The sequence below is a fragment of the Mastacembelus armatus genome, chromosome 22, assembly GCF_900324485.2.
Source record: "Mastacembelus armatus chromosome 22, fMasArm1.2, whole genome shotgun sequence".
In the NCBI taxonomy this organism is placed as follows: Eukaryota; Metazoa; Chordata; class Actinopteri; order Synbranchiformes; family Mastacembelidae; genus Mastacembelus; species Mastacembelus armatus.
In genome coordinates, this window is record NC_046654.1 from 6,215,626 (window position 1) to 6,243,603 (window position 27,978).

Sequence of the window (27,978 nt, forward strand, 5' to 3'; positions counted from 1 at the left end):
ATGTTTTGGTTTCTTTGGAGTTCACACTTCCCCTCATCTCTAGTTACTCAGTGGGATCAGAGAGGCAGGCAAATTCATCCTGTACACTGTGGAAAGGAGTAGATAGAAATGGGAAAAGAGGGAAGGAAAGAAGAAAGGGAGAAAACAGATGTGTTGTAGGAGAGTGAAAAAGAGACAATGAGCAGAGGGAATTTGGGGTTTGTGAGGGCGGGCTGACATGCATGGCAAAGGGAGATGAGTAGAAAGAGTGGGGAAAACAGATAGAGAGGATGGAAGAAGACGGGGGAGGATGGCTAGGAGGACAGGTGGTTCTGTCATTAGCTCAACATTAAAGCAGGGGGCAACTCCAGAGGACTCACCTCTGATTCACACAGTAGTACTGCAGGCAAGGACAAGCCTCCCAGGAGACATGAAACACACACACACACATACAAGCATGCATGCTGAAAACATAGTGGTGATTCACAGAGTTACGCACAGACTCATGAGCACACACATAAACACATTATATACTGTAACACCCCCTCCTCACTTAGCAAAATATACACAAGTTGCACCGTGACTCACGAGAACATGCTGACTCCCACACACATACAGAGAACCATGCAACACACACTCATGCACGCATACACATCGTTGAGCTAATTAATCAAATCTCCTGTTTTAATTAGGACTCAGATCAGTTGCTATGGGAACCTTGCCCCCTTGGAATCTTAAGGTAAAGACTCTTGTTGCTGCTGCTGCCTCCAATAATTCTACAGGAAGCTGACTGAAGGGGACAAATTCATAATACCTACAATGATTCAGCTGGCTGCATTTTCACACAGACACATTTTTCTGTGGAGGCCTGAGGTGCCCGATCTGAACTTCAATTTGGGTTCAGTCATAGAGAGGGGCACAAAAGTGGAAAAAATGATGCGTTACGACAGCTCACATTGTAGCCACGCTAATACAATATACCTTTCCATAAAAGACCATATGTGTTGGCATTAAGGGGGAGGTTCATGGTTTGCAGATGCCTGGCCAATCGATCCCTACCACAAGCCTGCTATTTTCTCTGAAAGTTTCTGCATGGCAAGTCACGTAAAAGCACTTTCACACAGTTCTAATAGGCTGCTTATCCTCCCTATTACCACAGCCCAGCAATTTTGAATGAGCAGTGGCTCTGTCCTCGATACAGTATGCCTGGTGCCAGAACTTTTGCTCTGAAAGATCATTCATGGCATTTTCACAAGGGCTCCATTAGTGATCCGGATATGTTTGTGTGAATCAGCTCAGCACTTTCACTGATGAAGATGAAGCAATATGCATTTAACATTTCTGTTCATTTTAATAAGATGAAGAAAATATTTTCAGTGACTAATATTTTCAGTGACTCTATTTTAAGCACTGTGGAGGTTTTAGTGTTAATACAGTTTCATCTCATGCTGATAGAGGTACTTATCTTAAAAGTCATAGATGAAAAAGCTCAAACTGTAGTGGAGTCACACTGCCTTCATCCGTCCAGAGTGTCTTATATCAGCTCAGGTGAAGACGGTGCTTGATGAATTAAAGAAGGGGAAGATGCCAAGTAAAGCCATTAGGATACAGGAACTCAGGCATGTGTCTGGCTCGCCGGTTGTCATGGTTGCGGTGTTTATCACCTCTTTCTGCCGACAGAAGCCCAGGGGCAAATCAGATTGGCTTCAGACATAGAGACACAGAGAGAGTTGGTGAGTGAGGGGGAGGACATATTGGCACAGCAGAGGGGGTGAAATGCCAACACGCTGCAGAGGGGAGGCTGAGGAAGGGCATTGGATAAATGTCAACGTAGCTTATTCATGATAAGATCTTTGTTTTTAACCATTCGACTGGGTTTTAGAGATTTAAGACAGCGTATACAGTATGATTGATTAGGTAAGTCTAATTCAGCAAGTCCAAACTTATTTTTTTTTCTTTTAATAACTTGAAGGTTAGTCAGTGTTTGTTCTACTCATTTTCTTGTTAGTTTTAAAATAAACTACCATTTTCTCTTGTTTATTTGTCTTTCTCTTTTTGCTCTGAATTACTTCTAAATATGTTAAGTGCATTTATAAATGCTTAAAAAGTATTTTTTTAAAAAACAAAGATTAGTCCTTTTTAAACATGAGTCCAAGAAGCATCTAAATTTTGTACCATACTCAAAAATGAGGTGTAAAATTTGCCCAACATCCCTTGTGGCCTATGCCTGCCACCTAGCGGCCCCTAAACCAATCAGCCCCATTGGGAACCTTGTACAGGTGTATTACAAGATGTGAGGGGTTAAACTTCCTTGGAGCACAGTGGCTGTCATGTGTCTGCAGCTGATAAGTCAACACCGACTCCGTTGTTTTGGCTATAGGGGGAAAAAAATCGACCAGTTATGATATTTATTAGAAACGACAAGTGGTCGGTTGAACATTCTCAATCTAGCAGTCATAATGACGAACAGATGGTGAACATCTGCTGCTTATATCCAGGTGCCTACTTGTGGCTTCGCCCGTCCTGTCCTTGCCGCTCATTACAAAATAACCACTCCTGACTGCTCGGCGCACACGTGTTAATGCACAAACCACGCCTCTATTTCTGTAGAGCCAATCAGAGATCGTCATAAGGAAGCGCCGATTCTTCTCAGCGAATTACAGCGTTCCTTGTTGCAGAGACACTCACATTCACATATGCTGAGGCCCCAGTGTAGTCAGCAGGGAGGAAGGTATGGCTATTGTTATCACACAGGCTTCACCAACTCTTCCTAAAAGTTTCGTTTAATTAAGTCTGTTTTTTAATAGTGTCTCGACTGAGCCGCTCAAGTGTATTGTATTGACTCTGTGTAGGTTGTTGACATTCAATTGTGGGAGCCTGCAGCTCTCATTTATGCTCATGTGTTTCATGTGTGTGTGAGGGGTAGTGTGGTCACTTCTTCCTAGCTGTGGGTCTGGCTGGGCTGTGTCGCGTTTTAGCTGACATACAGCTGAATAGGCCGAAATCACCAGACAGCCCGTGTGAATAGCTATTATTGTGGGCTGGTGTGTGTGACAGCTCGGGTTCAAACGTGTAGGCCTCTGCTATAGACTCTTGGTTAATCTGTGTTGTTTTGGAACCTATTGGTTCTTGAGCTTTCATTGGGTTACACAAGTCTGTCACGGAGGGTCTTCATCATAGCTCTGTTCAGCCTGACACGTTGCGCTGCCGTGCTGAGAAGTAAATTACCGAGGACAGCGAGCTGTTCTGTTGTTTATGGTCGCAACTTGCTGTCAGCCCGCAGTGCCACACTCTCATCATCTCTGGCGAGGATGCCGCAGACAAACAAGTCCAGAAACACCCCGGCGTTTGACACGTCATGCTCGGTCCAAGCGGGAGCAGCAGCAACAGCAGACAATCCAGACTCGGTGTCCCGGGAGGGGAACCTGGCTGCGGGGGATGCAGGGGGAGATGGACAGGACAATGTTGGAGATAGCGAGATCATCAAGTCCCCCAGTGACCCCAAACAGTACAGGTAACGTAAAGGACTCTGTTACTGCACAATTTAACACCCACAGTCAAGCTTTCACACTAGATGTTGCCATTCCTCTGCCTGAATTGATGAACTGCACTGCAGCCTTGTTACATGATTTATCTCCTCTGTTTAGTTTATTCTCAGTAATTATTAATATGATTTCATGTGCAACGCCATACATCAAAGGAAACCACTTTATTCGTGAACTTGAAAGTGCTGAGAAAATGGCCCCGATCCACTAACCCAAATCCAAAAATGATATTGAGCCTCTTTTCCAGCTGGATCAGTACAGTATTATTGTAGCTTGATGATACAATTTCATGCTATAAGCACACACCAGTGCCTTGGGCCTCTGTGGAACATGCACAGAAAAGTTGCTGTGAAAAAGCCTAGAACAAGAGAGTCTCTAAAGGTATAAGAGATATTTGATTTAACAGCTTCTCCAAAGTAACCAAACAATGAAAGCTGTAAAACATGGTACAACACCATCAACACTAGATTTAGGTTTGACTTTGCTCCCTTCAGGTACATTGTGTTGGACAACAGGCTGCGAGCTCTGCTCATCTCAGATTACAGTGGCCCAGCATCAGAAGATGATGACTCAGGCAGAGAGGATGGTGAAGAAGAAGAAGAAGAAGAGGAGGATGATGATGAATCTGGAGATGAAACAGAAGATGAATCTGAAGAAGATGGTGATGATGATGACGACGACGATGATGATGAAGATGATGAAAAGGAGGGGAGAAAGACAAAAGGAAATGCAGAGAAACAGGTACAACTTGAAAGGGATCCATGTATGTTTTAGCAGAATATTCTAATGAAATAGGAAGAAAAAAAAAATCTTGTCATTTTGGCTCCAAAGCAATTTGTGATGAAATCGGATCCAAAGTAAGTAAGAGCATGACATTTATTCAGGTAAAGAGGTTTGAGCACAAACTGGCAACTGTTTATTGTGTGGTTAAGTATGACATTTTTGGAGAAACAATGGAGTTTTATAGCACAGAGAGGTAAAAGAATAAGAAAACCAACTATCACCAGAGTTATTGTTCTTGAGTGCATTGCCAGACTTAAAAATTATTTGTTATGCTGTGTGTGTTTCAGTCTGCAGCAGCACTGTGTGTTGGAGTGGGCAGCTTCAGTGACCCCAGTGACCTCCCTGGCCTTGCCCACTTTCTGGAACATAGTATGTCCTGTAATTAACCTAAGAGATGATGGCTGTATCTTCGAAAACTATTTCTAAACTTTTTTTGTGATTATATTGTTTATCCATCCTCATATATTCCTACTTTCTACCCTATTGCCAGTGAGAATTTTGAATGTGTTCCAGGTGGACTTTATTATTTAAATGTATTTAGTGTGCCCTCTTATCCTGTTTTGTCTATTTCTACTTTAGTTAATAGCGTCAGACATTTCCTAGAATATACTTCTCCTAGGGTCAGATTGACCCACTATGGCACCATAAGGCAAAAATGAGGACCCTAAGGGCTCATTTGACCTACTTTTACTCCTGCTCTCCGTGCAATGTGTATTAAACCCAACACCTCCAAATGCCCATTTGGTTTGACTGCAGACTGCACAACTAGCACAACCTGCAGAGAGTTTGTTGTATATAAGGTCATTGTTGGTCATTTCAAAACTTCTTTTTTTTTTATGACCATGCACCATGTCTGCACAACATCACCTAAATTTCTTAATACAAGATTTGGACCTTAGCCCTATATAGAAGACAGAGCCTGAGGGTGAGATCATAATATAGGACTTGCTTGAAGGCCCCTAGCAAGTCCGGGCTGTCGGGCATGTGCCCACTTTACATTCAGTGTGTTCAAGGCAGCAAGATATTTTCCACTCAAAAAAAAAAAAAAGACTTGTCCACATCCCTTAAAATGTAATATATCTTCTGAAATGCATTCTGCTGCTGTCAGCTGAGAAATTGTTATGTCTGTCTCTTCTACAAATGTGATTGTAGAAGATTGTTCCTAAATGGTGTGAAGCCCTTGTTCATTCTTACAGTTTGTCACTAAGGGTTCACAGCAATATTTAGAGCTGCACTCTCTCTACATCTATATCTAAAAAAATCTATCAAACTATGATGTGGCTCAGCTAGAAATAAAAGTTTATGCTCCAGTTAATAAAAAAATACACATGGAAGTCACACCATTGAGTAGCCATGGAGGATTTTTCTTTTCTCTACTGTTTTTCCATTGTGTCTTAGTGGTCTTCATGGGCAGCAAGAAGTACCCCTCAGAAAATGGCTTTGATGCTTTCCTTAAGAAGCACGGAGGGAGTGACAACGCCTCCACTGACTGTGAGAGGACTGTCTTCCAGTTTGACATCCAGAGGAAAAGCTTCAAAGAGGCTCTTGACAGGTGAGAGAACATCAGAAGTTTTTTTTTTTTTGTTTTTGGAGCAGTCAGTCTTAAGCAGTGATCTTCCACGATTAGATGGCTTGCTGATAAATAGAAAACAATAGAATAAGGCAATGGCAAATAGACTTGGAAAAGCGAAAGATGATCACTATTTGGACATCCTGCAGCGCCTTATTGCCTTGAGCTTGTGCATAGAAAGAAAACGCACTATCCTCATAGTAATACAAGTAAAATTGTCAGGATTGGTCAGGTCAGAATTGGGCTGTGAAATCCTTTCTAATTTTTTAACTAGGTTTTGCTTTAAATGTTGCACTAATAAAACTCAAAAATGTCAGCAAAGCTGTATTTATTTTTGTTTCTTTTCATATGATCTCAAAGGCTTGCATATATTTTAGTACAGTTATAGATTAAAAAGAGAGAGAGGCCAGTTGATGCACTTCCTTGATTTCTAAATGCTAAACTTACGCAACCTTGAGACTTGTATCTAGAGAATAGCAGCTGAGCTACAGATGCAATGTGTGAAAGGTGTTTACAAAGAAATCCTTGTAAATCAGTTGCTAGATAAACAGTCTGTAGCCCGGTCCACGTAAAAACATGACGCAAAGTCACTGTGGCATCACAGGCTAATGTCTAAGTTACAGTTTTGTGGGTGCAAGTTATATAAGCACTATTTTGTAAATGTTGGTGTGACTTTTTATATTTGTGTGTTAATGTGAAGAAATGAACTGTATAATTTATTACTTACATAGTTTATGAGTGAGAAATATCTCATTAAGCTAATCTAGCATTATCTGACTTGATTGTCATTTAGCCTGTCTGACGTTAAGGTATGTCACCCTGATTAGCAGCATATCACTGCTTTTACACTTCGGTGTAAGCCTGCTGTGTCGTGCAACCTGCTAAGATTTAATGAAAATGCAGTTAACTAAGTCACATTTGAACTTACAAACTGCTGGTTCAGTCCGGTGTATTTTGTGTTTCTTTGCTGTTCTGTCACTCGCCACATTCTGTGACCATTTTTTTATCACACATAATTGCATGTTTTAGTTTGATAGCTGTTACCCCCTAGTATTTCAATAGGGTTTTAATTTTAATAGTTGTGCTTCTGTTAGGTGGGCTCAGTTCTTCATCTCTCCCCTGATGATCAGAGATGCCATTGATAGGGAGGTGGAGGCTGTTGACAGCGGTGAGTCTTGGTGCCTCTGTGCATCACTCCTCCATGCAGAGAAGCTAAATTTCAGCTGTTGTGCTTGAAGTTAAACTTTTCACCAGACATGTTGCTGTGTTCTGCTAACGCAGCTCTTTTGCACACCATTAATTGCAATGCTTCTCTGTTGTCTTTAGTTTTTCTCTCTCCCTTTGTCTGTCAGAGTACCAGCTGGCTAAGCCATCAGACTCCCACAGGAAGGAGATGCTGTTTGGCAGTCTGGCCAAACCTGGACACCCTATGGGCAAGTTCTGCTGGGGTGAGTTGGTAAACACAACCGCTGGGACACATCATACACGCAGGGCTTCTTTGGGCTATGTTCAGCAATAACAAACAGGAGAACTGAGACAGATGCCAAAATTCCTTTCTTGCTGAAATATTTGTATTTTTGTATTGTAATTTTGATTTGTATACCATCTTCTACAGTGTTTTATAGTTCTGCTGAATTTACTGTTCACTTGTGGCAACATCAGGCAATGCCCAGACTCTGAAGCAGGAGCCAAAGAAGAAGAAGATCAATGTCTATAAGCGGTTGCGTGCCTTCTGGAAGAAACACTACTCTGCCCACTATATGACTCTGGCTGTGCAGTCAAAAGGTCAGGAAAGTCTGTCCCATTCATTATACTGTGCACCAAGAGCTGGTAGACAGACAGAATTGAATGGATTTCAATAATTTCACACATCAAATAAATTGATTAAGTGAAAAAGAAATCTGTAGATTAATCAAAACTTAAACAGCTCCAATAATGATCCACTTAATCCAGTTCATCCAACTGTAAATAATTATTCCCAAATCAACTCAAATTCCTATATATCTCAAAATGCATTTTTGGATGGTTTCACAGAAAATTTCACACAGCTAATAAACTACTGCATGCAAGTAAAATGATGACTACTGTTGACATTTGTGCTGACAAAAAGCACCCTATTGGAACAGCAGAACTATTGGCCTTCTGGATTAAGTCTGCTTTTTTCATGTTGCAGCCACTAGTGTTAAAACCTGGCTTCAGCTCACACAACAACCAGTGTAAAGTGGAGCAAGTACGTCGCTGATCCTATTTCTAAATGCCTTCAACCAACAGAAATTGTACATGATTATCATTCCCATGAAACAATGATAAGGTTTTGAAACAGCTAAACAAACAGAGCTGACAGAATCAATCATGCTATGTTGTTTTAATAAACAAAGACAATAATTGGCTTTTTTATCATGCTGTGAGCAGTCATGATCTGATTTCATGCTGTGTACAGGTCAGAATTGGGTTTCTGCAAGCAAAGAATGCATGCACAAACAAAAATGTTTGTGTCTAAAATGTAATCTAACATGAGACAATCCTGTGTGCGTGTGTGTGTGTGTGAGTGAGTGAGTGACTGATACTGTTGCTAACTACTGTATATATTGATAGTATAGCCGAACTTAAGCACACTCATTTAACATTGGTGTTTAAAATATTATCATTGGTGTTGATTCCTTTGATTGTGTATTTCCATCCTGACTGAAAAAAAACTGACTGGTTGATTTTTAGATAGTTATAATTTTTTATTACTATTTTTTTTTATATATACTTTGTGTGTTTTCATCAACATCATAGCAGTATATGTGAACGCAGCTGTAACATTAAGGGGAAAATATTTTATAGATCAGTCCTTTAAAGGAAAAATGTTATCAAAATTTTCCGTCACCACTACATCTGCTTTGATGCAAGCATTTTGCATTGCACTGAGTTCTCCCCAGAAATCAGAATTATGAGTTTTCTGCCCATATTATTGAGACACACTCTAATTTATCTTCTTTCACTTGGTGTGTCCTTTAGAGAAGCTGGACACTCTGGAGGAGTGGGTGAAAGAGATCTTCAGCAAGGTGCCTAACAAGTGAGTGTTGGTGAAGAGGCTCTCAGTCACTGTGATGAGGTGCTGGTTTGATATAGATTAAGTCTGAATATCCTTTGAGACTTTGCTGAAATGTAAATGTCAAGCCTTCCTCCATCTCTTTCTCTGCTCTTTTTACCTCTTCATCTCAGGTGTTTTTTTTTTTTTTCCAACAACATTCACCTGAAAGGAATAATTTCTCTGTAAAGTCAGGCTGAAGTAGTGTTTGCTTACAGGGCTTCACTTCTGTTTGCTTTATAAGTCACTGCAGTAGGTTTTTTTTAGAAAATCACCATGTATATCACCGTTTTGTGAAAGCCACAGCTTTTAAGGCTTATATTTCAATTAAAGAATTACATGTTCCTGTATGGGGTGTTGCAGTTTCTCTTATATATAAGATTATAAATGTTCTCAAGCCTAATTTAGATGAACTAAAAGCTAAAAACACAAATGTTCACATTTTAAGCTTGGCCCGACAGAAACAAGGTGCTGTTTTGTGACATGTAACCATAATTCTAAACAGTGATCTTCAAACTTCTTATAGAAACTTTATTTCTTGTTAAAAAGATTCTGTGTAATAATAGTGTACAGTTTCCTCATTGTTGCTGATTGTTTTTGTGTCTATAGTGGGTTGCCCAAGCCAGATTTCTCTGATATGCTGGATCCATTTGACACACCAGCCTTCACCAAGCTTTATAGAGGTACTGAGCCATCTTACTGAGTATGTCTGAACACATCTGCTGTGCTCTGGTTCGTTGGAGCAGTAGTTCTCTTCATCTAAACAAGTCTCAGGGAACAAATGTTTCTGTTACAGTGAAATGAGATTTATTTTTTCAGGCTTTCTTCTAATCTTTTTTTTTTTTTTTTTTTTTATAAATTCATTACTGGAAGGTTTTGCCTTATCACGCCTAAAGGTGTTCCAATAAAACAGTCTAAAGAAGCAAATAGTCTTTGGTTAAATTATATTCCAACTGATAAGATGTTGCAAGGTCACATTAGCTTTGTTATAATGGCTCAGAAGTCCAAATGGATGTGGATCAGAGCTGTAGAGAAAATACAGTCCAGCAGAAATAAACTGCAGGAGTTATCTTATTGTCTCCTGTGTTTCTGTGCTTGCAGTTGTTCCTGTTCGGAAAGTTCATGCTTTGACTATCACCTGGGCTCTCCCTCCTCAGGAAAAACACTACAGGTCAGCCATGTACAGGAGATATACATTGCATGGTGAAGGGCACATGCAGAATTAGATAACCCATAACAGACTATGCCTTCCCCAGATGTTGACGAAATTGCATCAAAAGTGTTTGTTTTTTTTTTCCTCTATGTCCCTGTCTCCTTACTGCAGAGTGGTGCCTCTTCATATGAACATAGAATTAGACTAGCCAATAGATACCATGCTTTGCCCTGATTGTAGAGGGATTGCATCAACGTTTTTTGTTTCTTCTTTTCATGTTCTCCCCCTTCTTTTCAGAGTGAAGCCTCTCCACTACATATCTTGGCTTATTGGCCACGAAGGCACAGGAAGCATCCTCTCAGTACTCAGGAAGAAGTGAGTATTATTGCCTCTGTGTGTTTGTTTTTCTGATTTGAGGGCACTCCAGAACCCAATTAAAAGGTCTTCAGTTTTCTGGGTATACATGAGCTTTTTCAGGCTCTGAGTGAGCCCTGAGTGTTGGAGCCCAATCTTCAAACTATACACTTTGCCAGCCCACTTGATGATGTGATTCATACATTCTCATCCCTGGATGTGGTTGAACAAGAGCATTTCAGCCTCTTGTTGCTAAGTGGCAAAGTGATTCGCCAAACTCTGTGTGGTCCCACAATACCAAGAGCCCATCCAATAGTTTCTTCACCATCAGCACCACTTGGAGCATTGGATAGAATATTCCTATTTACTTGTTTTCAATTGTTGATAAATGACAACAGTGCAATTTGAGTGCACTCAGTCTGAATTCTCAGTCAAACAAACTGTTCAGGGAGTAGATTGGTTGCTTTTTTTTTGCATTCACACAATTGTAACGTCACGTTTAGGGTCACTGTTGTTCATCGAATTTGAACCTGGGGAATGCTCTGTCTGTGTGTGCATCACACACAGTGTTTGGGATGCTCAGGATTCATTAAAGTGATCTCACCAGTGTTTTAGTGCATTTAATGTACAAATCAATGAAACTGTATACATCACAGCATGGTATTTTAGAAATGTGCACACAAACGTTTTATGTGTTTTCCCCATCATTAGTTTTACTTCTTTTCCATGCAGTATGAAATCTTCAGAGATTTAAAACTTGCTTGGTGTAACTCATCACAGGGACATCTTTTTTACTTGTGCGGTAATGAAGTGCAGAATTTTCAAACCAGCCTTTGCTTTCAAGTGTGTCATCACACAACTAGAACATGTCTTCACACAGATAAAAGCAGACATTATGTTCACTTTGAAGGACTGTCCAACTCAAGCAAGTTTCTAGTGTCTGCAAATAGTTTTTCATTTTCAAATGAATGTAAAGCTGTCCACAAGGAAGGAGAAATAGAATGATACATGGAATTTCCTCATTCAGGGATTTTTACAACTGTATTCACTGCCCCAGCGGGACCACCAAAATCTTTGTTAAATCATCTGTGAGCGAGAAATATGAAGTGACGTATTTTCAGCTTAATGCCCTGTAAGTTTTTCAAAGCATAATGTGTGTTCTCTCTCCGGTTTATGGCTGTGAGTGAATATTTACCATTGTGCCTGGAATAAAATCTGCGTTAATTTCTGTGTATGTGTGTAGGTGCTGGGCCTTGGCCTTGTTTGGAGGAAACAGTGAAACTGGCTTTGACCAAAACACCACCTACTCCATCTTTTCCATCTCAATCACGCTCACAGATGAAGGTTTCCAAAACTTCTACCAGGTCAAGAAAATTCTGTTATTTTTCTTCTTTTTTTTTTAATTCTGCATTCAGTGAAAAACAGAGACACAGGTTTGACTAGATGAAATCAGGCAAAGTCACGTACGGATGTTTATCATCTACATCATTTGGCAGAACCCAGAGAAATTGGTGCTTCTGCTTTTGTCTACATGGTGCAGACATTGAAATATTGATTTACTTGTCAAGAATTAATAACATACACAACAGACGTAAACCAGAGACTGGTAGCAGTGTATGTCAGCTGTATCCCGCATGGACGTAACTGGCCTATTTGTATTGTATTTGTTAATGCAACAGGTAATATTAAGGCAGCAGTATGTGTTATCAGTTGCTATGACAACCACTGTGTTAAATGGAGAGGCAGCTTAGTGATCATTCAAGAGGAGCAGTGTATTCTAATCTTAAGCACTTAATAGAAAAATGTTTTAGTCAACAGACTTGCATTGATAACTGCAGTTTAAATGCTGCAGCAGCCCTAAGGATGTTAATTACTGTGATCAAGAGCACTTTATCTTCCACTTTTTCATTCAGAGAAGATAAACCTGGAGTTGTTTGGATCAGAGGCTGCTTGTTTTTTTTTTTTTTTTTTTTGGTTTTGTTTTTTTTAAATTAAAACGCAATAGGCAGAATGCAGTCAGGTGTGGCATGTAAGGTGTGCTGAATAAGTGTAATTTTTGTATGTTCTTAGCTGGAGTTATGTGGCACACCGGAGGCTCCTTTGGTAGTAAAGTGGAATTAGGAATAATGGACAGTTATATTAGCTACAGCTCAGTGCTGTAATGATTAACTGAATCAAGCATTTGTCGTGATGAAATGTGCTTTTTTAAAGAAATTAGAGGACCAGCGGGCGGAAAGTACTGTCTGAATCTTGACACCAAAATTGCAGTGTGCTGCTTGATTATCGGTGACATGCTTCCTGCTGTACTTCTCCTCCCACAAGGCACACGGGCAGTCACCAAAATATGAAGCAGCTGAAAGCAAAAAAAAAAAAAAAAAAAAAAACCCCAAAAATGGAGCTCTGCTGGACTATATGTTGATCTGACACTATTTGCAGAGGGAACAGACTTAGGCACAAGACCAAACCACTTACCTTTCTGGAGTCTCTCCTAGTTGCCTGGAAACTGGTTGTAGCCAGGAAAATGTATTTCCAAAATGTTAAACTATTCCTTTACAGTGCTGTAGGTTTACAATATGGCAAAACGTCATTAAAGACAAACTGTAACTTCAAATAGCAAAGAATTACCATTGAAAAGTCGCATAGTTTCAGAAAATGTACTTCCTTTTAATTGCTGAGATTTGAAGCAAAATTACATATTCTGTTACATGCACCCATTGAAACCATAGCAATTATGAAAGTCATACATCTCCCCCTGTATTCCCCAGATTGGTCAGGACTCATGATCCTTTTGTTCTCAGTTAATAATTATTACTCTTACTGTGGAGTTGGCATTTTCATTTACATGTTTGAATCTCTAAAGGGGTGACTAAATACAAGCATTACTTTCTGTTTAGTATTTAAATTAAGTCACCTTTGTCAAATGATTCTCATAGCTTGTTCTAATGACTGTAATCATATAACTGTAGTCAACATGATTGGCAGTCTCTTTCTCATATCAGTGCAATTGTTGCAGTCAAAATTAACAGTGCAATTCAGTTAAACCCCATCATTAATGGCAACAAAGAGGGATTCGACAGTAATTTCACCAACAAAATGAACATGGTTTATTATTGAAGTACTTTAAAATTCTGACCTGTAATTTCTTTGTCCTGGGTTTATTTACAGGTGACCCAGCTGGTGTTCCAGTACCTGAAGATGCTCCAGATGCTTGGACCACAGCAAAGGTACAGTCTTGCACACATACACATGCACAAACACAAATAGTCTTACGAAACAGCAAGAATGTATTTGTAGGATAAGAGGTAGTACTCTAAACACTGGCTTCTGACAAATTAATGTCTGGTTGGCTGTTTTTATTCATATATTTTCTTTTGTCTGGGCTGTGTAAAGGTAATTATCCTGTCTTTGTGTTCATGCATTCAGAATTTATGAAGAGATTCAAAAGATTGAAGCAAATGAGTTTCACTATCAGGAGCAGGTAAGAGACCAAACGCTCATATGGTTCTGTGTTACATTATTCAATTGTACAGTTTAATATTTTATTGGGACGAGTGAGACGGATTTCCTTTTTATCAGATTGACCCTATAGAGTATGTCGAGGACATTTGTGAGAACATGCAGCTGTTTCCTAAAGAAGATTTCCTGACAGGAGATCAGCTGATGTTTGAGTTCAACCCAGAAGTAAGTAGTTCAGTAGTTCGGGGAATGAACCAGTTCAGTGTTTTATTCTAAAATCCTTTATTCCCTTTTTTTAGGTAAAGATGTTAATGAAACAGGTCACTCAAAAGTAGAAAGATATAGTCATTTTCCTGTGTATGCTAGTGATTTTGTAGCTGCCAGAAACATATTTGCCAGAGTTGGTGCTATCTCTGATTGTTGCATATCATTTTGCATCAGAACAATCTTAATTGTTGCTTTGCAAATTGTCTGTGATGACAGTGATGTCTGTTCACTTTTTCTGCCTCTTGCTGTGATTGACAGCTGAAATTGTTCTCACATAAACAAGCAATTTAGAAACAGTTAAAGAAAAAATGTCTTGCGCCCATCTCTTTCCCAAAGAGTTGACTTTGCTTGTGTGCGTGTAGGTGATTCATGCAGCTCTGTCCCTCCTCACCCCTGAGAAAGCTAACCTGATGCTGCTGTCACCAGAACATGAGGGCCAGTGTCCCCTAAGGGAGAAGTGGTTTGGCACACAATACAGCATAGAGGGTGTGTTTTGTGCTTCTCTGTGTGTGTGTGTGTGTGTGTGTTTGTGTATATGTGTGTGTGTGTGTGTATATATATTTGTTTACTGTCAGTGTAACAAGTCCTTCTCACTATGTAGGCATTCAGTGAATACATTGTCTTTTTCCCCTTGTGTGGTGATATTCAGCCTGATATAATGCAGAGAGGCAGTAGCAGAAATGCCAGCATTTATCTCTGTCTTTTACACAGCAAACAATACTGTTAAATAAAATGTACAAAACCAATATTTCACTTTTGCTGAGATAAAGTCTTAAGGTCACTCAATTCCAAAACATTAATCTAAACTGCAAATATATCTTGTATGTTAATAGGTGTTTTCCTTTCACACAGATATTCAGCCAGAGTGGATGGAGCGGTGGACAGGAAACCTGGAGCTAAACAGTGACCTTCACCTTCCTGCTGAGAACATGTTCATCGGTGGGTGAATAAACTTCTTTGTGCTCTAAGAACAACAAAGTGTGTTTCTTCTGCCAAATATGCTGCGAGTATCTGAAAAGTGTCCAATAAGAAGATAATGAACACGATGTAATGGAGCAGTTTGTAATTTAGTTCTCCATTCATCCGTCCAACAAATAATCAGATATATTGACCAAACTTGGAGGAACAGTGCATTAAGGACAATGTACTCCTTCATTTAAAGTGCTCCCTTGTTATTCACTGATCTATTGGAGTTGTTATAATTGAAGTTCACATTTGTAAGCCCATTCTCTATATATGAAGCATAAGTATTTATTTCCCTAGAGAATATTGGATGTTTTTTTTTTTTTTTTTTTTTTGTTGGTAATTTTAACACCCCTCCACCCCCAGCCATAATTACAGCCACTAACATTTTCTATTTTTTAACAGAGTGACTGGTTATCCTATATTTTAAAAGAGAAATTGGCATTTTATAGATGTCTGTGGAGTTTTTTTGTTATTTTGTTTTTTTGTTTTTTTTAAACTGTTTCATTAGCTCAGCACACCATGTGAAAACTGAGAGAGTAGAAAAGAATTTTATTAACCCTAAAGGTAATGCATTCATTTCATGCAAGAGATAAAGTAAATATAAAACAAGGCTCTGGGAGCTTATGCTGTGGGATATGCCCTGATTTATTTATTTGTTTATTCATTCATTTATTTACCATATTTTCTGGACTATAAGTTGCAATTTTTTTTGTTTTTGTTTAACGGTACTTGGATGAATGAATTTCATAATGCACTTCTGCTTGTTGTTATGCCTAGCCTACATTCTTCATAGGCTAATTTAGACTATAATTAGAAATACAACTTATCCACCAAAGTGACTTATGTATTTCAGCAAGGCTGTTTTTGCTAAAAGCAACTAATATTCCCAGTGAGCCTTACAGTCCGGAAAATATGGTATTCATTCATTTATTTTATTTCCTAAATTGTAACCTTGACTCAAGTGACTTCACGTGAGTCAACTATGCAGCTCATCTTTAATCACAAAAGGTGTTATCACTTAATGAACCTTGAGGTGATCAAGGTTGTATTGTAAATCACTGTCCACCACAGTACTGGCTACTATATTATGCCAGTAGCTAAAATGCCATACAGACTGTTGAGTTGATCTCTTTCTGGCCTAATGGGGGCACAAGAGTTTATGGTTAACAGTTTCCGTAAATATTTCACCGTCAAGCTGGCTAACACAAACAGTGACACAAATGCAGTTTCTTTGATTGGGCTAATTGGAATATTTTTAACAGCATTTTAAGATTGTTTAGTTCAAACAGGGTAAACACAGAACCTCCAGTTCAGTTCTAACCAAACTTTGCAGGCAGTTGCTCTACGCTGTCTGTTTAGAAATGTTTGGAAGCCCCAGCATTATATGGCCAATTCTGATAATATGCAGAAAGATTATGTGTCTTTACTTAGGGGCCCAAGGGTTCCTGAATGATTTATTCGGGGGTGACATCTTTCTCTGTGTTGTCAAGTTGCTGCATGTTTATCCCCAAAGTAGATGTACTGAATTGTCAAACCTCACACATTATTTATGAGATTGTACCAAGTGGAATAATGATGATCATTTGTTTATGGCCTCAGCAACTGACTTCACCCTGAAGCCTTCTGACTGTCCAGACACTGAGTTCCCTGTTCGGATAGCCGACAGCGACAGGGGCTGCCTGTGGTACAAGAAGGACAACAAATTCAAAATCCCAAAAGGTGAAGTGTGTTTGTGTTGTAGGAATCATTTAGCATGCAAAATGTTTCTGTGAAGACATTTATCATTTCGGAGGTGTTGAGGAACAATTTGTTTATTTTCCTGCTATAGCCTACATCAGATTCCATCTAATCTCTCCAGTAATCCAGCAGTCAGCGAAGAAGTAAGTTCAGGTTCAAATATAATGTTAAAACAGTGTTTGATACTGTAACACTAGTCAACGTCTAATTTTTAAAATTTGTTCTTGGTCCTTTCCACATTTAATCTTTTCTAACTTCCTTTTTCTTTTATTATCACCATTTTCATCCCTACTCCCCAATCTTACTCTTATTTGTTGCCTTCTCCTTCCTTTGTCTTTACTGCTTTGTTTATCTCCCTTTCCCCTCCCACTCATCTTTCTCTCCGTTCCTCTACGTCTCTCTTCTTCACTTTTCTCTCACTTTATTTTTCCTTGTTACTTTTCTCCTTCCTGTTGTCATCTTTCCTCACCCTTTTGTTCTTGCCATCCTTGCCCACCAGCGTGGTCTTGTTTGACCTGCTAGTCAACATCCTGGGCCATTATCTGGCAGAGCCGGCCTATGAGGCTGAAGTGGCCCAGCTGGATTATAAACTGGTTGCTGGTGAACACGGCCTCATCATCAAGGTCAAAGGATTTAACCATAAACTGCCTGTGAGTCGATGCATCAGGAGAAAGCACTCATGTACAAAGATATGCATTTTATAGCAGGGCATACATGTGTAAATAAGATACAGCCTTAACCTTTGTTATATAATGTATAGAGCTGCGGCTACTGAATGGTTAGCTAAATGTAGCAAAAAACTGAAATTTGTTTAATCCAAACTAAAACACACGCAAACTAAGCTAACCAGCTCCTGGTTGTTTCTTATTTAGCATTATCAATCTTTAAGTACAGACAGTGAATTGAATTCCAGAAAAATGTCACCTGTTTCCTTTAAGAGATGATTTTGTTGGTATTAATAAAGCTCCTTAGAAGAAATGTCCATCTTTGTACTGGTGCCAACTAATTCAGCTAAAATTCAACTATAGAACTGTTGATGCCTTTTACACCAGTGATCAATTGTAACAATGGCTGAGCTCACTAATGTCATATGTGCATAGTGACATATTTATTCTGACACACCTACACACACCTGTTTGAATTGTCCACATACATAGATGATGATTCTTTATCTTGCCTACCTGCCTGTCTTTCTGTCACTTCTCTGTGTAGTTGCTGTTCCACCTGATCATTGACCACCTGGCTGATTTCTCTGCCTCCCCTGATGTCTTTAGCATGTTTGCAGAGCAGCTCAAGAAAACCTACTTCAACATCCTCATTAAACCTGAGAAACTGGGCAAGTGAGTTGTTTATCTTGTTTTTTTTGTTGTTTTTTTTCTGGCATTTCCATTTTACCATCTAGGTAATCATCTAGGCTATGATGCCTTCTAGTGGTGAAAGCCTTAAATAGAAAAGCCTCCTCTTGTCTTCTTTTCACCTCTGTCCCACCTCTGCCCTCCTCTCCTTTTTCTCAGGGATGTTCGTTTGCTGATCTTGGAGCATTCTCGCTGGTCCATGGTGGAGAAGTATCAGGCTCTGATGGCGGGTCTGAGCAGCACTGAGCTGATGGAGTTTAGCCGGAGCTTTAGGGCCGAGCTGTTCGCTGAGGGACTGGTGCAGGGCAACTTCAGCAGCACTGTGAGTAGATGTCACAGTGCTGTCAGTGTACAGACAGCTACTGATTCACACAGCTACTGATTCAGTTAAGGTTTATGTCTGCACTTGCATCAATTGATTCTGAGTGTACTTGACATTGTTCCTGCGTTTTGCTGATTCCTCATGCTCCTTGTCTTATCCCTACCTGATCATTATGCTGCATTGTCTTTTCTCTACAGGAGTCAATGCAGTTCCTGCAGTATGTCACAGAGTAAGTATGCTCCAACACTGAATATACTCCCTAATGACAGAACAATACTTAAATCAGATAGATTTGTTTTCCAACACAGTATCACAGTAATTAGCATTAGCTTCAGTTCTTTACTTTATTCCCTGATTTCAAACTTTGCTCCTTCTTTATTTCTTCTTCTGCTCCTTTCCTCCTTACCCATATTATTCTGTCTGTCCCATCCCCCTCTCTGCCCCTTCCTCCCTTTTTGTCCTCATTTGTCTTCCTCTGGCAGTAAGTTACAATTCTCCAAGCTGCCCTCAGAGGTGCCAGTGATGTTCAGGGTGGTGGAGCTTCCTCTGAATCACCACATCTGTAAAGTCAAATCACTCAATAAGGGAGATGCCAACTCTGAGGTCACTGTTTACTATCAGGTAGACACACCGGATAAAGACACCAGCAGTACTTCAGATCTTTTCTATCTTTCACATTATAACCTTAGCTACCACTGGAGCACCATTTCATTTTTATGTACTATATTTAATTCCCATTTTTATTTTCCTTTTATTTTTATCTAGTCTGGCCCCAAGACCTTGAGAGAACACACACTGATGGAGCTGTTAGTGGTGAGTACTATCTAGATTTTTTACTTCCTTTTCTCCACCATTTTCTTCTTTCATCTTGTCTGTCCATTTGGTAAAACCTTGTTTTTTTGTTTTTTTTTTTCCAGATGCACATGGAAGAGCCCTGCTTTGATTTCCTCAGGACCAAAGAGACTCTGGGGTGAGTTTCTCCAGTAATTTTTCTTCTTCATTGTTCTTTGAAGTGTTTCCAACATGCAGGAAACACACAATTTTATTCAGGGCTAACAATTACCAGTTTTTAGTATTTATAAGCAATATACACAAATTTAAGAAATGGTTTTAGATTTTTGTCAGAGTGAAATGAGCACATTTGGAGTGTACTGTTTTCTTTTGTTTTTTTTACATTTTAGTACTGTTAAATAACTAAATCATCCATGCACTAAACATCCTGGTATTTCATTGTTGCTTTTCAGTATGCTGCTACTAATACTACTAAAAACTTTTTTTAAAACTATTTTTTGCCCTTTCATACTGAAATTATTTTCCACACAATTTGTAGACATTAATAGAAATACATTTTCTCTCTGTCTCTGCCTACCTTTCTCTGTCTTTATTGTGAATTTTTCAAAAGAACAAGCCCGTGCTGATTTTGTTACAGGCACTGTAAGATTTGTGTTGGGCATGTCTGAAAGGCATGAAATGTAAGCCTGTACATAACTGCTGCAGTTTTAATGAATAATGATTTTCACATTTATCCAAAGTTCAAACTGTCTCTTCTGCTTTTTCCTTTGTGATTAATTCTCTGCTTTCCAGACTAGTTTTATTATACAGTGCAAAGTATAAAAGTCAGGAAAGGTGGGACATTAACTTTCGGCAAATGTAATATATGTTCTCTCCTATTCGGTTTTGTCCCTGTTTATCTGCTTCTCGCCATCTGGTTTTCCTAGCAGTTTTTCCAATTTCATGTCTCCCTCTACAGGTACCACGTTTACCCAACCTGCAGAAACACCTCAGGCGTTCTGGGCTTCTCTGTCACTGTGGAAACACAGGCCACCAAGTTCAAGTGAGTCTACAACACAGTTGTAACCTTTGCTTTGCTTTTTGCCCAAAAGCAAGGTACAATTTATCTCAACCCGCCTTTGCAAAACCAAGGTATAATCTATCTTACTGTTCACCTGAATCCAAGCTACAATTTATCTATGTGGCCCTGGAAAGAGAAGCGAGTGGAGCTGATAAATGACTAAAGGAATCAAATACACCCTATAGCTTACAATATATCTCTTTCCTCTCCTGAACTTTTTTTTTTTCTCTCAGTACCGAGCTGGTGGAGTTAAAGATTGAAGAGTTCTTGGTTTCATTCGAGAAAGAACTCAATGCTCTGACTGAAGATGCCTTTACTACTCAGGTCTGTGCTTTTGTGTGTATTTTTTGTGTATTTGAGAGTTTCATACGGTTATAGAAAAGCAGAAAATTCACAGCAAGTGATTTACATTACTTTCAGTCAGATGTCAAAAGTTGCGCTGAAGTTATTTTGATGCATTTATCTCTCATTTCTTAACCATGTAAGACCCAGAAGCTGAAGAGGAACAGTGTGAAACCCTGTGCTCTGTGTGTGTTTTGTACAGGTGACTGCTTTAGTGAAGCTGAAGGAGTGTGAGGACACACACCTCGGGGAGGAGGTGGACAGGAACTGGGCTGAGGTGGTTACTCAGCAATATGTCTTTGACAGGCTCAACAGAGAGGTGAGGACCACACACACAGAAACGTAACACTTGAAACTTCATAAAATAGAAAAACAAGTGCATACATCATTTTTATGCTTGTGTGTATATGTATATATATATTATAGTCAGTTTCTCCAACCTGAACCCTTGTTAAGGGTTGTTCTTACCATCTGTGTATATGTGCGTATAGATTGCAGCTCTGAAGCAGATGACCAGGGCTGAGCTGATATCCTGGTTTCAAGAACACAGAGGGCAGAAAAGCCGCAAACTCAGCATGCATGTAAGAACACCTTTTTGTGTGTGTGTGTGTGTGTGTGTGTGTGTGTGTGTGTGTGTGTGTGTGTGTGTGTGTGTGTGTGTGTGTGTGTGTGTGTGTGTGTGTGTGTGTGTGTGTGTGTGTGTGTGTGTGTGTGTGTGTGTGTGTGTGTGTGTGTGTGTGTGTGTGTGTGTGTGTGTGCGTGCGTGCGTGCGTGCGTGCGTGCGTGCGTGCGTGCGTGCGTGCGTGCGTGCGTGCGTGCGCCTCATTGCATGATTGTCAGAAAAACTATTTTGCTTTTTCTATACCCTTGTACATGGATAAACACACTAAATGAATCCCTGTCCCTTCAAGGTGGTGGGATTTGGTGCTGAAGAGAATGATGAGGAGGATGGTGGTAGTAAAAAACGAGGCGGGGATGGGGGCAAAGACGAGGATTTAAGTGGCTCGACGTACAGCGAAGTGTCTAAGCTAACCTTCCTTCCTGCCTCACCCAAGATGGCAGGCGCCATAGCCATCATGGACATTCCTGCTTTCACTGAAGGCCTGCCCCTCTTCCCCTACCACAAAATACTCGAATAAACTTGCGCTCAGACTATGAGACAGACAGATGGTTGAGCTTTGCCTCTTACTGAGACACGTATGGGGAATACAGCCTCATTAGAGATACAGGCACTTAATATGTGGAGGTTAAGGAAGGTTGAAACAACCTTAGCTCCTCTCTGGACCTGGATTCAGTCTCTGTGGCCCAGCTGTAGATTTTATTTACACTGTTTGCACAAGCAAAAAGCTTGGAAGTGACAATATATTTCTTTTAGCTAAGTGAGAATCCATTCTGCTTTTTCACTCTCAATTATTTTATATCCTGGGACACTGAGACTGTGGGAGCATTATATCTCTCTCACCTTTACTCAAAGCCTTTAAATCAAATTCTCATTTGTTTCATTCTCTGAGCTCTGCTGCTGTTACACCATTGAATCCCTGTCTTTTATACAGTGTTTTAATGCCCAGACTGAATTTATTGAATTTAAAAACACAAATCTACTGTGAAAACTGCAGAAACGCTGAGTCCTTTGAACTCCAGATTTGTGTATTGTGAGGGTGTGCTGAATTTTAAGCTCTGCTGTGTGCCACTGTTATTAGCTGACCTAGATCGTGCTGTGGTATGAAAGTCTGCAAAGAATTAATAATAAGTGATTGAATTAAGTAATGTACTGATCACAAAAAACAATTGTCATCTTCATAGTAATAATGCACCGTAATGAACTTGAAATTCATTTTATTTGGATTTTTTTGATGCCTTGTCTTTACCAGCTCTTGGTAAAGGTGGAATTTTCATTTACGCTATTCTGACATTTATTAGCAATTTTCTTGACATACATATCATTAAACAACACAAACACCACCGAGGAGCGAGTGTTGCTATAATTCACTGTCTGCCAAACAGCAAGGTCTTTTAAAGTCAAGAGGGTTTGCATGTTGGTGACTCAGGATTGCGTCAGATGTTTAATTTACACATCTTTAATGTATGTGTAAATTTTACATTACTCAGACTCTGAACCTTCTCCCCAAGGAAAAGGTTGTTGTGGGCGATATTGTGTTGAGCTTGTGGCTGGTGACACATTGCACGATTGAATGTAATTAAAAACTAATCCAGATCCCAGCACAGCAGAGCGTGTTAACAGAATTGACTAATATGCCCAGAGGGAGGTTTCATACAGTAGCAAAGTCTTCTCCCGCACACGCCTAATATATTATGCTAACTGTGTTACCTGTAAGGTGGATGGAAAAACACGTTGCCTGTATAAAAAGGGCAAACTTTGTTTATTTCATGTTTACACTGTATGGCCAGAAGAACGTGGTGACCAAACATTTCACCCTATGCTCTGTGATTGTTGAACTTTTTGTAATTCTTGCTGATAAACTAGCTGGCACTCTTCTAGATTCAGGCTTTCTATCATATTTTGAACTCCACAGTAGAAGATCCCATTCATCTACAAGAGGATTACTGCACTGAGCCACTGATGTTCGTATAAGGCCTGGGGTGCAGGTAAGATGTTGGGTTCAGGGGAATCAAGTTCTTTCTTCACTTTTTTCTGGACCTCCTGATGTGTACATGGGCATTTCAGAAGATACAAGCTGTAAAATAAATAGGAATCCTGACTTTGACCAATATCTGCTCTTTGAGCTTTGATTTTGGTCTCAGGTCCTGAGATTATCTGCTTATTTAGCTAAATGTTTAACTGTTGGTCCTGGGTAGTTGGTGTGTGTTTTGGTTTTTAGAGCTTTTCTTGAAAACTTGAATGACCCTGGTGAAGAAACAGTTAAGGCAAAGCCACAGGTTATATTTATGAAGTCTTTTTCTGCTTTATGCTGTTCTCAGCAGCCGAGTTAGGACATATGTAGGTTAGGAGTTTATTGGTTTGGTTCAGTATGTTTCAGTGGCGAGCTAAATCCTGTGTTATGTCAAAGTCTGTTTCCTGTCTCTGAGGGTCTAAGAGTAACGCAATTTCGATTCTCTGTATGTGTTGTACATGTGGCAGAATTGACAATAAAGCAGACTTTGACTTTGACTGGAAGTGTTTGCTCTAGTCTTAAGTGAATGAAAACCATGAGGTAAAGGACGCTTAAATGCTCCAGAGGGGAATCGTAGAGTCGGGTGGTCGTTCTCTAGGCCATAGCTTCAGCACTACAAGCAACTTATTTTGGCTTCTTTTAAAAACCTTGTTCATGACACGTTGACATTTTGACATAACAGATAAAGTACAAGAATAATTAATTTCTGAAAGTTACATTCTGTTAGCCAGCTCTAGTTAGGCTTTTTTTTACCATGGGTCAGACTGTTTCCTGTCAAACAAGTTCTTTATTGAAGTAAGGAGTCTTGCCTATTGAAGCTAAACACTTAAAACTACAGAAAAGTATGTGCTGACACCTAACCACACCTTCATTTGATGAGAGATATGCTGTGGAGTTGTACTTAAGGGAAGTATAGCAGAGGACAGTAAAATTAAGGAAAAAGAAATGGACTTATACTGTGTTTTTCTGCATTAAATTAAAAGGAGGCCTGGCTCAAAAGAAATAAAAATGTACCTGAGGGAAAGATGATGCTGTTGCACTCTTTTTAAAAATGCAAAATGGAATTCACTTGACAAGTTCTGGGTTTATGGTATCAACATGCAGCGCTGTACAGTCCCACTGAGCATTTTGGTGATGACAAACAGATCTAATTAACTCAGAGTTTATTGTGATCTGAGCTGTGGCTCCCTGGTTGATCAGCGACCTTAATCTGTTCTGTGGGGAGAACAAGATATTAAGCACAAGCTACTTGTCATCTGTTACACCAAACCAAAAGTACTTTAGCTTTGGTGGACAAAAGTGATTCTGTGAACATGAACGCTGCTTGTACTGCTACACTACCATAAACCTCCTGAACTGTGTGTGCTAAAAACAACCCTTAAAGAAGAAAAGCCTGCAGTTCTTTTAAGGTCCAAGAACTTGAAAATCTGTTTTCACACTCTCTGCTCCAGGATTTCACATAAAGGTTTAGTGATGTCTCAATCTGCTGAGCTCAGAGGCCATGGAAAACACTTGACTTTATTTTGGTTTCTGTGAAAACATTTTTAGCAACTGTTTAGCCTTTGGAAGAGCAGGGACTGCTAGAGCTTTTTTTTTTTTAAACACGGTGCAGTCAGTCTAATATCTTCAGCTTGGTTACCTCTCTTTATCTCCAAATGCTACATAGACGATGAACCTTTTAACAAATTTTAAAGCAAGTGTGCAACTCAGAGAGATTACATGAAGCCTCTAGTTCATACATCCTGTTTTCTGTGCTTTTGAGGAAAATAAGAATTTGCCTGTGCCTGTTATCCGCCTGTGCAACAGAGAGCAGCAGTGCTGCAGCACTTTTCTGGATCAGGGAATCATAATTCAGCCTTTGGGGTATGTAACTGTGTCACAAGTAGTATTGCCAGTAAATGAACTCAGCCTGTGCTGTCAACAGTAACTGGTGGACCTGCTAAGAGAGGCTTTGTGACTTTGTCCCAGAGAGTTGTACTCATGCTGTGTTCTACTGTCAGAAGCCATTCTGTCTCATTCGCTCTCTGTCTCCATTTCTTAGACTGAGTACATACGCAAAGAGGAAGTGTATCACAAATGCATGCAGACAAGCTTACCCATGAATCAGAGAAGATTAGATTTGCTCAGCGCACACACACACACACACACACAATTTCTCTCCATCTCTCTCTCTCTCTCTATGCAAACTTTCCACTGCTACACTCTGTGTCATTCCTGTTGTCATTATAATTTCATCTGAGAAACCCTGCCAAGGCAATAATGAACTCAAGTCATGAGGCAGGGGCCATGTTGAGTGAGGTGTGTGTGTGTGTATGTGAGAAAAGAAAGGGGAGGTAAATGGAGGATAAGACTGTTAAAGAGCATGACTGGCTGGGTTTACACTTGTTTGTGTACTTTGTGTGTGTTGTTTTTTTTTTCTGTGTGCTGTGTGTAACATTGTGCTGGTTTTAAATTAATCAGTGCAGTGGGGTGTATCATCTAAGCTGCTGTAATGTGTCGACTTCTTTATTCGATTTGAACCGTAATCTTAGAACTCCCTGCTGGCCCGCCTTCATCAGCCCCCTGCAACAAAGCTTAATGTAGCCTCAGACACACAGATGCAGAGAAATCCTAAAGAGATGAGCCATTTTCTGGATCAAGATCATACTTAAACAAGTGTAGTCAGGGTAAATCTCCTCATTATATGGGTATTATGGTCAAGATGGACCTTGTTTGCACAAACAGTTTGAGATGTTTGGCTCCAGCTGTTTTTCCAGCTGATTATGAAGTAATCCTTCAGAAAGTGTCTGAGGTAAACAGATGATTGTTTTTGCCCTTGTGTTAGTGAACTTCAGCACTATGGACAGCTGCTTGCACTCACACAGTCTTTGACACTTTATTTTCCCTGACTTGAGTTCCTACATACCTTTTTTTTTTTTTTTTTTTTTTTCCCCTGAAATCAGTGATCCCTAAGCTATTTTAAAAAAGGCAGACCTGCATGTGTTCTCCACTCAAGTTCTTTTCCCTGAGATTTCAGTTTCCTGGAGAGGAGCTTGAACTTCTTTCCTAAAGATGGAAAAACTATTGATATCATTCCAACTTTAACATTTCCATGAACTTTTCCTCTACAATTGAAGAAACTCACCACAGGTTACAGGTATTTCGTGTAGTCTGTTTACTGTAGTTTGTGCTAAACAACATTATGTTTACTTTTCTCTAAAGTACAAGTCCATCACAGACTCCAACTTTGGGGGTCAGGGATCAGAAAGATGCAGGTTCAGTCTCCAGACCAACAGGCTATATCGGGGTGTGGAAAATGAACCAGCAGCAGTTCTCCCTCAGTCATTAGAGCCATTAGGGGTCACTGGGCAGGGCATCTAACAGAAGATTAGGGTGTAACAAGTGAGAGCCAGTGTACCCCCACTACCCACGCGTCCTCCCCGCATCCAGATAAAATGATATTACACTGTGCACAGCTGACACCATCTCTCTACCCACTCCACCCCACCGGGACCGGCGGCAGAGGGTGCCAAACCCCCCCGCCCGCTCCCTCGGGAGTCGCGCTGTGGACGCAGCCATGCCGAGCGATGACACTCATCAGCCTGTCTGCCGCCTCGTCTCATCCGTCTGTAGCGCTTCACAGAGGAGGAGGAGGAGGAGGATGCCATGAGATTTCCCACAGGCCCGCACTGGCACCTGGCTGCGAGTGAACCGGGTGGGAAGGGAGGATAAACGACGGCGGATAAGGACATGATGGTTCCGGTTGTGGAGCGAGCACAGGGGGGCTCCGGGCGCATTTAATGACTGGAGCTGGGGAGGAGATCACCGCACTTTTTGTGTGGAGCCGCGTACGATACTGGACCGAACCCAGCTTTTTAAAGAAGAAAAGGACTCTCAAACAGGTTGCTGAGATTTCCCTCAGTCTGAAAGGTAAGACATCATGGATTTACAATCATCCGTGCGCCCTTTAATGCGCTGCGCATCATTTTATCCGCTTAATTGAGTAAAAATGAGGCTAATCAGTGATGTAACAGATGGTTAATTGACCTCCAGCCAACAATTCAGTTGAAACATTAGCTGTTTGTAAGAGAAAAGTATTCATTTGTGATTTTATCCCGCACTAAGCTCGTCTAGCCCGCTGTAGTTTGACATTACTTACAATCATGTGTATCCTGAATTAATAATAATAATGGAGATGAATAGAATTGATTTAAGGTGCGTTTATTTTCCACCATACTCCTGCCTGTAATAATCTTTTTAGTAAAAGAGAAACAGAGGACAAAGTATCCAAATTAATATGCAAAAGTAATTTCCAGACTTTGCACAAATGACTATAAATTTCTGTCTCGTTTACACAGATTTAATGTAACATCATAAATCTTTTGTGATTTAACCTGTGAACACCGAGTGAAAGTGAGGCTGAATAATGCAGGAGCTAGTAATGACATGAGAGTAATGATTGAATGGATTTATGAGGCAGACACATCCGACTGACTTTCTGCCCTTCCTGCAAACAAACAGGTTCCTTTGCTGCAGCTGTAGTGCTGACCACATCACCACTGGGGCCTGAAGCTTCTCCTCACATCACTGTTATTACCAATGTTATGAC

The 27,978-nt window shown here is 40.0% G+C and overlaps 1 protein-coding gene across 2 annotated transcripts; it reads left to right on the forward strand.

The window, feature by feature from the left end:
• Nucleotides 1-2,656: 2,656 nt before the first annotated feature.
• LOC113135723 (nardilysin) lies at nucleotides 2,657-22,526 on the forward strand. Of its 2 annotated transcripts, XM_026315991.1 has the most exons (32): nucleotides 2,657-2,710; nucleotides 3,256-3,493; nucleotides 4,019-4,265; nucleotides 4,595-4,676; nucleotides 5,706-5,859; nucleotides 6,972-7,045; nucleotides 7,230-7,325; nucleotides 7,540-7,662; nucleotides 8,881-8,938; nucleotides 9,563-9,636; nucleotides 10,055-10,124; nucleotides 10,404-10,481; nucleotides 11,704-11,824; nucleotides 13,626-13,684; nucleotides 13,884-13,938; nucleotides 14,037-14,141; nucleotides 14,546-14,669; nucleotides 15,036-15,122; nucleotides 16,749-16,868; nucleotides 16,978-17,029; nucleotides 17,386-17,536; nucleotides 18,099-18,226; nucleotides 18,401-18,563; nucleotides 18,761-18,792; nucleotides 19,046-19,184; nucleotides 19,329-19,376; nucleotides 19,481-19,533; nucleotides 20,314-20,397; nucleotides 20,649-20,739; nucleotides 20,960-21,076; nucleotides 21,249-21,338; nucleotides 21,669-22,526. In XM_026315991.1, exons 2-32 carry the CDS (start codon nucleotides 3,291-3,293, stop codon nucleotides 21,894-21,896), a joined length of 3,306 nt encoding a protein of 1,101 aa, XP_026171776.1. In that variant the 5' UTR covers nucleotides 2,657-2,710; nucleotides 3,256-3,290; the 3' UTR covers nucleotides 21,897-22,526. The 2 variants fall into 2 exon arrangements, with proteins under 2 accessions (XP_026171776.1, XP_026171862.1); XM_026316077.1 differs by lacking the exon at nucleotides 2,657-2,710 and having other exon boundaries at nucleotides 2,718-3,493.
• Nucleotides 22,527-27,978: the final 5,452 nt, after the last annotated feature.